Below are 14188 nucleotides of genomic sequence, written 5' to 3'. Positions count from 1 at the left end.
CATCACTGATACTAAAATAGCACTGCATTTGAGTCAAGATGTGCTAATTAAAGAAATATTTTTAATGCAGTCAGGAAACTGGATCTTTTAGGACTGTGCATGTTTTTAATGAAGATCAGACTGACCTGCTCTCTCTCTGGTCTGATTTATACTCGATCGCGATCAGCAAGAGTTTCAGCTTCACATAGCAGAGTCTGCAGAGAAACAAAAGATCAATTCAAACTAAATCACACACACTAGATGAGCAAAACTCGTTTCCTTATTTATTCATCTCATTATAACTTTACAGTCAAAGTATTCAGAATTGTATTCAGATTTTTCATATTTTCAATGCTTGAATTTATTTACAAAGCAAAGTCTGGCATCTGTGAAACTGCTCAAGTTTACATTTCTCAACATCATTCTCATGCTTCAGTTTTTCAGTGACTTTACTTTCATACAGCCATATGCAAAATGGTTTAAAATAACCGCTCTCATCATACTTACTCACAAATGGTGGGGAAAGACAAACCCACGAAGGCACTGGACAGATACTCCGTGTACATTTCATTGGCTACTCCCTCTAAATAATACTTCTGCCATGTGTCTTCTTCAATCTAAACAGATGTCAGGTGTGAGTTTCAGTCTCAGGGTTCAGAAGGGGACAGCGTTTGCTCCAGCGTGTGGACTGACCTTGATATAGGACCTCATGGAGAACAGGTTGGCCAGCATGGTGGACAGACCCTGTGCCAGGCAGCTCTGGGCGATGAAGCCCAGCTTTAGCTCGGCGAGGCAGATGGCGTCATCGCCCTCCTTCCAGTTCCAGCTCGGGATGTTGAGAAGATGAGCCTGGAGAAGAGCAGGACAGAAAGTGCATGCATTAAAGGCCTTTGAAACAAGATTTTGAAGTGCAATGTGACATACAGTACAGACCAAAAGTTTGGAAACATTACTATTTTTAATGTTTTTGAAAGAAGTTTCTTCTGCTCATCAAGCCTGCATTTATTTGATCAAAAATACAGAAAAAACTGTAATATTGTGAAATATTATTACAACATAAAATAATAGTTTTCTATTTGAATATACTTTAAAAAATAATTTATTCCTGTGATGCAAAGCTGAATTTTCAGCATCATTCCTCCAGCCTTCAGTGTCACATGTAACATCAGTCGATCACATGATCATTTAGAAATCATTCTAATATTCTGATTTATTATGAGTGTTGGAAACAGTTCTGCTGTCTAATATATCTGATCAATAAAAGGATCAAAAGAACTGCATTTATTAAAAATAAAATAAAAAATTCTAATAATATAAATTCTAATAATATATTTTCTTTACTATCACTTTTTATCAATTTAACACATCCTTGCTGAATAAAAGTATTGATTTTATTTAAAAAAAGAAAGAAAAAAAAATTACTGACCCCAAATTAGTGACCAGTAGTGTATATTGTTATTACAAAATATTTATGTTTTAAAAACATAGCTTCTTTTATTATTTTTCTTCTTTTTATTCATCAAAGTATCCTAAAAAAAAGCATCAGATGTTCTGAAAAAATATTAAGCAGCAGAACTGTTTCCAACTTTGATAATGAATCATCATATTAGAATGATTTCTAAAGGATCATGTGATAATGATCCTAAAAATGCAGCTTTGCATCACAGAAATAAATGATAATTTAAAGTACAATAAATTTAAAAACAATTATTTTAAATTGTAATAATATATCACAACATTACATTTTTTTCTGTAATTTTGATCAAATAAATGCAGGCTTGATGAGCAGAAGAAACTATGAACTATCCCTTTAATTCTAAAGATCATGAAAAGGGAAAATAGACCTGAAAAACAACATTTTTGGAGCAATACACTTGGAAACTCTCACCTTATTGTGGTACTGCAGCATCTGTGTAATGATTCGGATCTTTGGATGGTAGTTTTTAATGGATATCACCCTAGAAAAACACATCAAAAGTAGTATTTTGAGTATAATGCACTCATTCTTATTTCATCTTTTTTTGGTGTCTCACCTCATGATATTGGATGCATCTTCAGCATCAGGATCTGCACAATATTTATTGGCTAAGATCAGACAGGCATCGGCCGACTCAATCTAGAAAAAGGGGTAAAAACACAGATCTAAAGTGAATAAACTTTACAGGATGTACATAAATGGGCCCCAAAAAAATTATAACTTTTTGCAGGGTTCCCATATTTTTGTGCACTAAATATCTTTTTTTATGAACTCAGTTGTTTGTTATTGCTCCATAAAGATTTTCCACACCAAATTATTCAGACCGATTAGTAGACTAGTTAAAAAAAAAAGTTATTTTAGGATGCTTGATAAACTATTATAACTTTTTAAATATTTTTATAAAGTTTGTTTCAATTTAAATATTTTTTATAATTTTCTGTTTTCATTTTTTTATTCACTTTAAATGTTTAAAAGTCTTATTATTACAGTTTTACTTAATTTTATGAATGATAATATTTTTGCGTTTTGTTTTCATCTTAATTTTAGTAACAATTTTAGTAATTAGTATTTTAGTTTTTTTATGCGTTTTCTTAATTTCTTTATTTTTTTGTTATTTTTCTTTGCTTATGTTTATTTAGTTTTAGTTCTTCAAGTTAAACTAAACAAAAATTATAAACATTGCCTTGCCAAACAGCTGGAATAAAATATTTATTTTTTATATATTTAATTTCACTTAACATTTATTTTATTTCAAGCAATGAAACAGTTGACTGGTTTTAGTTTACTATAACAATAACCCTGCTTTCAATATTTTACAGGAGCATAACTAGAAAACAGTAGATTCTTCATAGAAATTGCCAGGTTTTTTTATGATCATATACATTTCTGATATTTCTCTACACACTTTGTCAAAGCAGCTTTTCAGTTTTAGTAGATTAGACGTGTACCTTGACTCGAGCGAGATCGTGAGGGTTGAGGACGGATCCCTGGTAAAACTCCACCTGTGTGAAGTGTCTCTTGAATAAGGCTTCCAGCTCAAGATTAGGGGAAATACTGAAAACACACACACACACACACACACACACACACAATGACACTGTGAGACCAAGACGTTCGTCCAACAAAACAGAGCAGCAGGAACGTTCTTCCAAATATCTGAATATCTTGTGCAAAAATTATAGTATTGTACTTACTTATGGAGAAAAACGATTTCTACATTGACATCATCCCTGTCCTTGTGCAGGAAGTCTTTGAGGAAGTTGGAGACGCTCTCCAGTGTGATGTGACCGCAGACGACGATATGTCTGAGAAACACAACGGGTGAGTATTCATCAGAAAACACCAGAGCTGATCAACGAGAGAGAAAACCTCCCAGATCACACGGTTTACACAACATTTAGCCTTCGACTCACACAAAACCAGACTGAAATCGTGTGAAACTAGCCCTGAGCATGTGCTGGTTTGAAGGGAGTCTGGGTGGGTTTTCTCCTGAACAACAACAAACCCTGAGTCTTGAGTTTACGTCAAACATTAAAAACAGCTACGAGTGAGTTTAAAGCAGCTACAGCAATCCTGTGCCAGTGAGTTAAAGACCCCACAAAATCTCTATTGTGATAATCTTATAAAATACTTTTTACATATTCATATCTGCTAAAATGAGCTACAAACTAAATCTTGATTTCATGGGGACTTTAAAGCCAAAGCATTTCAGCAACAAAAAGAAGCTTCTAAAAATAATTATAATTAATCAAAACGACTGCTGGTGATTCATTATGAACTAATGCATGCATATATTTCATATATGATGTGTACACTGCTTGCATTAAAGTAAGTTGAAACACAACATTACAGTGACGTGTAGTTTAATTTATACATATAGTATGAAAAATGTGCATATTTGTGACGCTTCATAAAATGGCTTAGTGTTATTTAAGATGAGTTAAACCGAAAGTACAAAAACTTTGTAAATGTATATATAAATACATAAAATTCAAAAGATTGGGATTGGTACAGTTTTTTGTTTTTGAGTCTTTTTTGCTCAGCAAGGATGCATTTATTTGATTAAAGCTGCAGTAAAAATTGTGAAATATTATTCTAATGTAAATCATCTGTTTTCTGTGTGAATCTGTGTTAAAGTGTAATTTATTTCTGTGATGCTCCGCTGTATTTCCAGCATCATTCCTCCAGTCTTCAGTGTCACATGATCTTCAGAAATGTTGGATATTTTTGTGGAGACAGTGATGCACTTCAGTTTTCAGGATTCACAGATGTCACTTTTGATCATTTTAATCATCCTTGCCGAATTAAATAACTAATTTCTTAAAAATAAAACCTTCTGAACTGTACAGAATGCAGCTTTGTGGTGAAAACACACACACACGCACACACGCAGAAGCCCAGTGAGCGATGAGCGACTCACACGACGTCACAAGCAATGAGATGATTTGTGCCGTTTGACCCCAGACCCTCAGAATAATCCGACTTCCTGTGGAGAAGCACCTCTGACGTCACAGGAAGCACTACAGCGACTTCCTGTGAGGTCAGAGTCCGCGCTCCTCCACACCAGTCCCTGCAGAAAATAAGAACCTTGTTTTGTTTTTCATTAGAGGTTCGGTGCATTTGATGCTCTGACTTACTTTCTTCCTCGGGTCGAGTTATAACTCCCTCCATATTTCTTCCGATTAAGGATGAGAGCAGCGATTTCTGGCACGTAGCGAGCAAACATTGCCTACATGCATGGGACAGAGAGAGAGACGTGCATGCAGACGGCTGAGCGCACTGAGCGACTACTTACTTTCTCCCATTCACTGCGCTATAGGAACCACCATATTTCTTGCGGTTTCCTATTAACTCTATGATTTCAGGAACGTAGCTGGCAAACATGGCCTGGAGGAGGAGACAGGAGACACAGGACAATAGAAGTCTGCTAATGCTTCTACCTTCAGTAGAAGAGAGATTTCATTTCAGAAATAAGAGCCTTGAAGCGATAGTTCAGCAGAAAGGAGAGTTCGGTCCTCGTTTGCTCACTCTCATGACATTACAAACCCTTATAACTGACTGTCTTCCATTAAAAAAGATGCATGTCTAAAAACAATGAGGATCTCATTGCAATATAATGAAAATGATGGGTGACCGAGAACCGAATAAAGCTTGATTTCATAACTGATGAACTTAAACATTATTCAATGGAACTAGGGCTGTATATGTAACAGTAAAAAAAAAAAAAAAAAAAAAAAAAAAACATATTATTTTTAAAATAACATAAATATGAAGAATAAATATTGAAATAATTTATTAATATTTTATTAATTAATTTATCTTAAATATATTAAGGATAATACGCTTTTATTTTATAAATAATATTCAGATAAGCAATGAATTGTATTTCAAAATTATATTTTTTTTGCATTACACTAAATAAATGTTTGTACACATGTGGCACATTTAAATGATCTATGCACTAATGTGTTTTTTTATGTATAAAATGTTTTATAAAAGTATTACTGTAAATTACTGTATTATTAATATTAAAATTAATGTACATTTTTATACTAATTTTATTCATATTAATGAATATAATTATACAAAATTATATATTAATTAAAATTTAGATAATCTTTAATAAAGCATTGTGATAAATACTAAAACTATTTTTTTCAAAATGACATACAATGTTTAAATGTTTATATTTCAACAACAAAAACTAAAAAAGCTCTTAATTATATTTCATATATTTTAATTTAAATTAATTATGATTATTTAAATACAATGATCCATAATGAACTAATTATATTATAAATATAGTTATGTATTAATGTTTGTTTACGAATCACTTTATTATTGAATAGATTAACTGAGAGAGATTTTTTACACTATCGAATCGAATTGAATCAAGATTAAAATTTTATTGAATCGCAAGCTTTGAATCAAATCAAACAGAATCAAGTCATGAACTGAATCAACAGTGAACTGATTTGAATAACATGATTCAATTTCTGAAGTCATATGATCGCTTGTCTGAAGTATAAGGCATATGAACTGTAACTTTGCTCCCCATTCACTTTCATTATATGGAAAGAAGATCTTTCGAGTTCCACTGAAGAAAGAAAGCACACGAGGCTGAGTAACCGATGACCGAACGATCAGTTCTGCACACACTGTCTCTTTAAGAGCTCAATCCCGGAGCTTTAAACTGCAGACAGTGAGAGTCAGAACGCTTGTGTACATGCACTGCCAGGAATTTACAGGTTAAAAGTAAAAGCATTCAGTTTGACAAATATCCCAGTCTGAAGAGATATCTGTGTTAAAGAGAAGAAAAGCCACAGATGAGATTCGATCTGCTGATTTAAGAAGGAAAACGCTGAAGTAAAGGAGGAAACCTCAAGAGCCATGTTTCGTCCAAACAAACTCTTCCTCAGGGCAGATATGAACACTGCTGCAACCTTTTACATTAATATTTACATTATTATAGGAGTTCATAAAACAGCCTCAGATCGCATCCATCACTATATATAAACTTTATGAAAACGTATCATTAATGTTCATTTTAATATATTTACAAATGATCATATTTTATTAATTGTTTTAATATATTTATATGATTATATTTTAATAATTCATGATATTTTGTATTTTAATTTATAGGAAAACAATCAAGCTGATCAGTAAAAACTTTCAGATAAACAGTGAATTGTGTTTTATTAACGCTTTTATAAATTAAATCGATCTAAAATAATTGTATATAATTAATAGAAAACTATTAATATTTACAAACTTTATTAATAATAAAAATTTTATTTAAGTAAATTTATGTTAATTCAATTAATTTAAATATATTTATCATTTTTTTTTGAAAATAATATAATTATATTTAAAATGTATTTAAATTCTTAATAGTAATTTAAATGTAAATTAATATAAAATATATGGTAAAGATCTGTGCGCCAATGTGTCCTTAATGTTTTTATAAAACCATTGCAATACATACTACATATATATATATATATATATTTATATATATATTTCTTTTTTGTCTTAAAATAAAATAAATCTAATATTTAAATATACACAAAATATTAAAACATTTTCTGATTAATTTCTGTAAGTATTTGTATTTATTTTTACAATTATTTGAATAATATATTTGTTGAAACCCTTTTAATCTGAGACAGTCATGTGATGGAGTGTGTCTCATATCTCGACCCTTCATAGAGTTTGTTGGAGTTGGGGTGGGGGTAAATTGGGTCGGGTCGTCTAAAACCGCAGTCAGTCATGATTTCTACAAACAGAATTACTTTGTACTCCCTAATGATGGTTCCACATGAAATCCACAAACATAGCATTTGAAATATAGATATACTTAAAAACAAAACTGCTTCAGAACCAAAACACGCAATGCAGTACAAGCAGAAACACATGAAGATCTTTCCATCGTGACGAGCAGAAGCTGGGAACCTTTGGATGGGATTGAAGGAAAATCTAGGGTTGGTTTTCCAGCTCTGGTTGTCAAGGATACAATGATTAAGGACCTGATAATCAGAGGCAGAGATGCAGGATGTGGGGGAATTATTATGGGATTCGTTCTACATATTTAGGCTTTTTACCAATCCTCCGAGAATGAAGAAGACCATGAAAAGGCGTCCGAGGGTTGTTTTAGCACACACATCTCCATAACCCACTGTGGACATGGTTACCATGAGTAAGTACACACACTCCCAGTAGGAAAGCGGTTGGGAATTTTGGAAGTTTTCCCAAGGATCCCCTGAGTTTTCCACCTGGGAACACACAAGCAGACTCAGTATTTCTACTTAAGCTTGACTTTGTTAACATGAAAGCAAAACTCATCCAAAAGCAAGAGTTCACCCCAAAATGAAATGTGCGCACTCTCAGACCGACAGAGATGTGTTTCTTCATCAGGTTTGGAGAAATGTAGCATTGCATCAGTGTTTCATCAATGGATGCACTGCAGTGAATGGGTGCCGTCAGAATGAGAGTCCAAACAGCTGATAAAAACATCCACGACAACAAATATGTGGCTGGATTGTCTCTCACATCAAAATCCAGCCACATATTAGTTTAGATCTGTTTAAACGCTGCTGGATCTGTGCAGATTTCTCTCCTGATTCAGACCTGAACACTTTTTCACTGGAGGAAGTGTTTTTATGAAATATGTATTTTAGATAAAATCATCTTAATGCTGGATGTGTTTCATCTTGTGTCTTCTCCAGATGTTCACTGATGGACTGGAGTGCTGTGGATTATTGTCATGTTTTTATCAGACTCTCATTCTGATGGCACCCATCCACTGCAGAGCATCCATTGATGAGACACTGATGCATCTGATGAAGTGTTATTTTTGGTGAACTATTCCTCTTTCTCGATACATGTTTTAAGTTTAATTGTGAATGATTCATTAGTGGGCATTATTCTAAAGAAGAGTTTAGATTTTCACCATCCAGTTCATTCCTGATGCGATTGACTTACCAAATGAATGAAGCCCGCTGCCGTCAGCCATGTGCTTATAAAGATTGAGCACAGATTCACCAACTTTATGGAGTTGCTATGAAAACAAATTTTAGAAATACTCACATCAACGCACGACTGATACTGAAACGAATTTGAACAAACACTGGATATACATTTAACCAAACAAACAAAACATTTTCAAAAGAACAGACATGATTCGGATGACTGAAGGTTCTTTGTACTCATTTCAGATTGTTTTGGCACAGTTTATTCAGTAGATTTCATCTCTCCATTTGAACGAATAGCACTGAGATTATTCATTCTGCTGCACTATAAGCTCTTCTGGACATCTGTGCTAAAGCTTTAGATCTAAGCTGCGCGGAGACGGACAGATTTCTGCAGAAATAAAATACTGGCTACGACTACATTTCATTATAATAATAATCAATCAAAAAAAAGAACGAAAAAATAACCAGAAAAAAAATCAATAGAAAAAGGAGAATGTACTGGTAATTTTCCAAGACATTTAAAAAAATATTTTGGTAAATGTATTCATATTAATACAGTACTTTAATATGTAATATAATATACTATAATATAATATAATAAACTGCAGTTAAACGATTTGTTAATTGATGAACATACAATTTATTCTGTAAAATCATGTTTTGGAAAAAAAAAAAATATGTTTTAATAACTAAAGATCAAAATGCATGCATCATTAGATAATATAATGTTATCAGATTCATAAAAAGTATGATTTTCATATAAGATCGAGGATAATGCAAAAGAACATGCAGGTCAAGAATTATAAAGCCCTGTTTCGACACGAGTGTAGAAATCACACATGGAGACATTCTTACCTTGTTTTTAAGATATTTAAAAACTGTAATATTTCTGAAAACTGGATCAGCCTCAAGGCTCTTAAGAACCTCAGTCCTGCACGAGAGAGCAGAAGCAAGTCAGAAACACACTTAAGACTCATGAAACAAGAACATCATAACACACAGCTCGTACCTTTAAAGTGTTCGTCCATGTTTAACAAAACGACTCCATAAAAACACATCTAACAATACAAACTAACCGCAGCTACAGAAGGTAAAACCCTCTAAATATCGCAGGAAATATGAAAGCGCCACAGGATGAGAGCCGCATTGCTGGACTCTACACATCTGGATGGAGTTTATTTGTCTCTCCACAGACAGTCGGCTCAACACTCATGACGTAAAGGCCTAAATTTGAGTGCTGGTTTCAGAAGCATTACCACAAAAAACTAATCATAAAATAAAAAATTAAAAACATCAGCGAGAAAAACAAGGTGACCTTGCTTATTATGAACACACACACACACCAATGCATGCCAGATTCACAGTGAATAGTACTGCTTGCATTATTTCTGCAGTACAGACTAGACACAGTATGTGCAATATACAACAACAAAGCCTACTGCATGAAATATTGCATCCCATAATGCAATGCACTTGACTTTCACCTGATGCACAACAAACAGCACATGAAAAAGGATCTTAGCTTGAGGTTTGTTTTTATGCACTTCTAGTAGAATACTGATTATAAATGACCTTAACGAGTGATTAAAGGGTTAAAATGATGTTCAAAGTCTTCTGAAGATAAGCTATGATTAAACACACATGAGCTTAAAAAGACTGGTTCTTGAGATCTGGGAAACAAAAAAAAGAAACGAATGCAACAACTAATTATTTTACATTCATTATTAGGAACATTATTATTTCGATTAATTTCTTAAACATTTTAATTTCAAATATTGACAAATGTCGTACTGAATTAATTGCAATGGTATATTTACATTCTATTGATCATCTCTGAACATTTTCATAGTGGAAATGTTGTTTTAAGCGTTTGGTTTTGTCCCATGTCTCAAGAATCACTGCTGACTTATGAGCAGCTCAAGAGGAGACCTCTGTAAAGCTGCGTAATGCTGCCTCCTGTTCTCGGATGAAAGGGAAACCTCCATCAGTCCGTGCCGACTCCAGCATCAGTTCTTACCCCAGTACGAGACGGTATGGAAACACGAGGAGAGCGTGTGAGGAGCGTCGTCAGGCTCCTGTTTCTCGCAGACGGCCGCGTGGACCATCTTCACACGGTAGCCGTTGTGAAAGAGCTCGCCGCAGGACTTCTTGCGTCTGCGTGTGTTTGGGAGGGCCTCGGTGCGCGTGGCCCCGTCTGGGCTCCTGTACACCAACATCTTAGCCGGGATCATGACGACAACTGATCAAAATGCTCCCAATTTACAGCCTCGAGTCGGCAGGAAAGAAACCCCGTCTCGCTCTGAGAAGAGAGGTGGTCGAAATGCACCGAAGCCCACCGAAAAAAAAAAAACTGCATCCCAGTTGTGATCATGTAAGCATGTAGTGAAAGCTTAGAACAAACCCTTTTCATCAGGGAATTACAGTATAAGCTCCTTTAGGAGTCGTCCTGGGATGCAGACAGAGAGCCTGTTTAACATCACGATTCTACAGTCACCAACTATTCAGACTCCAGAAACACGGATGACGAGCTCCCAGCGTCTTCTGAAGATCGTCTGAGTGGGTTTGCATGTGCAGAACTCACCGATACAATGTAACAGTTATAGAATGCTTCCATGCGGTCGCTAAGCAACCACTCTATAGCTGCGGGAAACACAAACTAGTCTGGTCTTTGATGTTTAACAACTGACCGAATTATTTGTAACATTTGAAAACTGCCGTAAAAACACTTTAAACCCAGATGAATATGTTCTGGACACACAGACAAAACACACCAACAAAAGACATTAAGTCGATGGAAGCTGAATAATAACTAAAGCTGGATGCTGTGACCCCGTGACCTCCTGTTCCTATAGGGGGATTAAAGTCGTTGAAAACAGACGCGGACATGAAGAACATAAGCTGCGCTTTGACCACGACTCAATTCATGAGGGAGCATTAAAGCAGTCGCATGCAGGCCTGTTCTCCAATCAGAGGATATTTACAGAGATTTTATCTAGTGGTTTTCTGGTTTATTACCAGCAGAGGGCTGCACTTGTGCTATATTACTGTATATGAAGGCCTTGTTTACAAGACAGTATCATGGCATTCAGTGTATTATTATCTTTTTTTTTTTTTTAAGAAGTAACCGAAAGTTTGGAGTCTGTAAGATGTTCTTCAAAGAAGTCTCACCAAGGCTGCATTTGTTTGATCAAAAATACAGTAAAAACAGCAAAAATGTGAAATATTATTCCAATTTCAAATAACAATTTTCGATGTGTCTATAAGTTAAACTGTAAGTTATTTCTGAGATGCTCCGCTGTATTTCAAGCATCATTACTCAAATCTTCAGTGTCACATGATCTTCAGAAATCAGAATAATTTGCAGCAATTATCAATACTGAAAACTATTGAAAAACTACTGAAAACATTATAAATGTCTTTACTATCACTTTTGATTAACTATATGCATCCTTGCAGAAAAAATGCCCAGTTTTTGGCCAACTAAGCTTTTAAAACAGACTTTATCAGACGTCCTGAAGTACGACGTCAATCCACAAACACAAGCTCATTTAGAAAATGGGCTTCATCCGCACTCCAACAATTAAATCACATAATCCAGTGAAAGTTCTTGTTCTGCAATTAATTAAACACGCTTCATTAAAGCATATTGTGATTCAGAACTATGAGCAGCATCTGTTTCCTGCTTCATTCCCACACACAATCATTCTGACCTACATTAGTCAAATCAGTCTGTTAATAAACCTGTCTGTTTCTGAGCAGCTGTATGATTTCTGCTGTATTTAAATAATTATTAAGGGGTTTAGAAGTGACCTGAGCTGCTCATGCCCTTAAAAAACCTCATGAGAACAAACAATCAGCCTTTTAAACAATAGGAGGATTTCTCTCTAATTCCCAGCATGCCAGAGGAGCTGCTGAATAAACTGATTTGCTGTAAGGGATTGTGTGTTCACTGACAGATTAAAGGCTACTGCGTTTAACGTCCAGCAGGGGGCGGTACAGACCTTTATCGAATAATATCAGCCTGTGGGTTTTACATTTCTGACACCCTCTGGTCATAATCTGCTGAAATAATCAGGTATTAAAGGTGAAGTGTCAGTAATGGGAGAGTGTTTTACCCAGCCAGCTCCTGTTCAGATACACGGACACAAACACAGGCGGCACGGTGAAGAAATCCACCACCGAATTCACCTCCAGCCAGAACCACAGCTTATCATTGGCTGCGATGAACTGAGAAGATGCACAAAAGACATCAGTTGATAAATCTAAATAAACCAGAGTTGTTATTATTAATAAAAAAAATGTATCTGTTATAAATGGTTTTTGGAAACTGAAATAATGCTTAAATGAAATAAAAATAATTAAATAAAATATATAAAATACAAAATAAAACATGAAAGTATAAAAATAAGATAAAAACTTACAAATAAAGTTAAAAATATTTAATAAAATTACTAAAACTGAAATAAGAACAAATCAAAGCTGCATAAAATGTTTCCCTGATATTTAAGTAATAAAAATGGCAAAAATTACTAAAATTAAAACAAAATAGGAACATAAAAGCTCAATCAAAATATAAATTCAAATAACATATTTGGTTATCAGATAAAATCTAAATATCAGATGAAAAACCTAAACATAAACTTAAGTGAAAATTAGAAATACATAATTTGAAATACTAATTTACAAAAACTGAAAAAAAAAGCAAATTAAAACTACAAATAAAGGTTTTTCTAATATCTAATAAAAATAACATTAAAAAAACAAAAATACTAAAGATGAGACTAAAATAATATATAACAATTATACCTTATTCAAAATATTTAGCAATATATAAAAGTATATAATTACTACTAAAATAGCACTAAAATAAACTAAGTAATCAAAAATACAATATTTTTTTTTAAATATTAGAGAAAATGCCATAAAACTTCAGAAACTTAAATGAAAAAAAAAAGTTAATAATACAACTTATGCATAAAACAATGCCTAAACCAAAACAAAATTAATTAATTAATAAAAATATATATTTTGTTCTAATATTAAACTAATAAAAAATAAACATTAAAATGACTTAAGCCTAAACTAAAATTTAAATATACCAATAAAAGCTCATTCAAAATATTAACAAATATATAATGGTATACAACAAATACTAAAATGACACTGAAAAACAAAAAACTGGATGGTAAATTAGGCATCTGCAAGTTAGTGTACTTTGGACTGAGTGTAAGTTTATTTAAAGGGATAGTTCGTCTTCATTCAGTCCCCATTGACTATAGTGTGTTGTCCCTTATATCAAGTCAATGGGGACCAGCAACTGAAGGCGAACTATCCCTTTAAATAAACTTACACGCAGTCCAAAGTACAGGAGGAAAAACACGTTGAAGGCCATGTCGATCTGCAGTGTGTAGTCCTTGTCGAATTGCTGACAGGATTCGATGGGTCTGTTTAAACACAGAAAAACAGACTTTAATGAAGGCTCCAATAAACCACATCAGACATAATGTTATACAATAAAAGTTTGAATCTTTAACATTTGCATTATTTCTTTAAAGCATTGTCTTGACGAGGCTGATCGGTCCATTATTATGAATTATAATGCAGCTCTCATTCGAGTGTTAAATGCATCCTTTTCCCGTCAACGAAAACAATTAACATCATTATAAAGCAGAATACTATTCAGGAATACTATGAATTATTAACTCAATTATATTTTGATTTTAATGTGTGCTATTATGTGACATAGAGTAGGCGTTTT

General features: G+C 33.6%; 2 protein-coding genes across 6 annotated transcripts in view; both read right to left on the bottom strand.

The window, feature by feature from the left end:
* dlg5b.1 (discs, large homolog 5b (Drosophila), tandem duplicate 1) overlaps positions 1–14188 on the bottom strand; it is a 169438-nt gene that overhangs the window by 92289 nt on the left and 62961 nt on the right. The window lies entirely within an intron of this gene.
* LOC127968803 (calcium-activated potassium channel subunit alpha-1-like) overlaps positions 1–14188 on the bottom strand; it is a 71006-nt gene that overhangs the window by 26761 nt on the left and 30057 nt on the right. For 4 of the 5 annotated variants that reach the window (XM_052570144.1, XM_052570145.1, XM_052570146.1 and 1 more), the window contains exons 4-16: positions 13781–13874; positions 12546–12657; positions 9286–9361; positions 8441–8516; positions 7561–7731; positions 4752–4843; positions 3151–3261; positions 2905–3010; positions 2013–2095; positions 1868–1937; positions 673–828; positions 487–596; positions 126–194 (exon numbers count right to left, since the gene is read on the bottom strand). In XM_052570144.1, the coding sequence (XP_052426104.1) occupies positions 126–194; positions 487–596; positions 673–828; positions 1868–1937; positions 2013–2095; positions 2905–3010; positions 3151–3261; positions 4752–4843; positions 7561–7731; positions 8441–8516; positions 9286–9361; positions 12546–12657; positions 13781–13874 (1326 nt within the window). Of the gene's footprint in view, positions 1–125; positions 195–486; positions 597–672; positions 829–1867; positions 1938–2012; positions 2096–2904; positions 3011–3150; positions 3262–4593; positions 4686–4751; positions 4844–7560; positions 7732–8440; positions 8517–9285; positions 9362–12545; positions 12658–13780; positions 13875–14188 lie in introns of all 5 variants that reach the window. The other variant, XM_052570148.1, reaches the window with a different exon arrangement.

Source organism: Carassius gibelio, chromosome B12 (assembly GCF_023724105.1).
Source record: "Carassius gibelio isolate Cgi1373 ecotype wild population from Czech Republic chromosome B12, carGib1.2-hapl.c, whole genome shotgun sequence".
Lineage (NCBI taxonomy): Eukaryota > Metazoa > Chordata > Actinopteri > Cypriniformes > Cyprinidae > Carassius > Carassius gibelio.
Note: the sequence above shows the minus strand (reverse complement) of the source record. Positions and strands in the feature narration are given on the sequence as shown.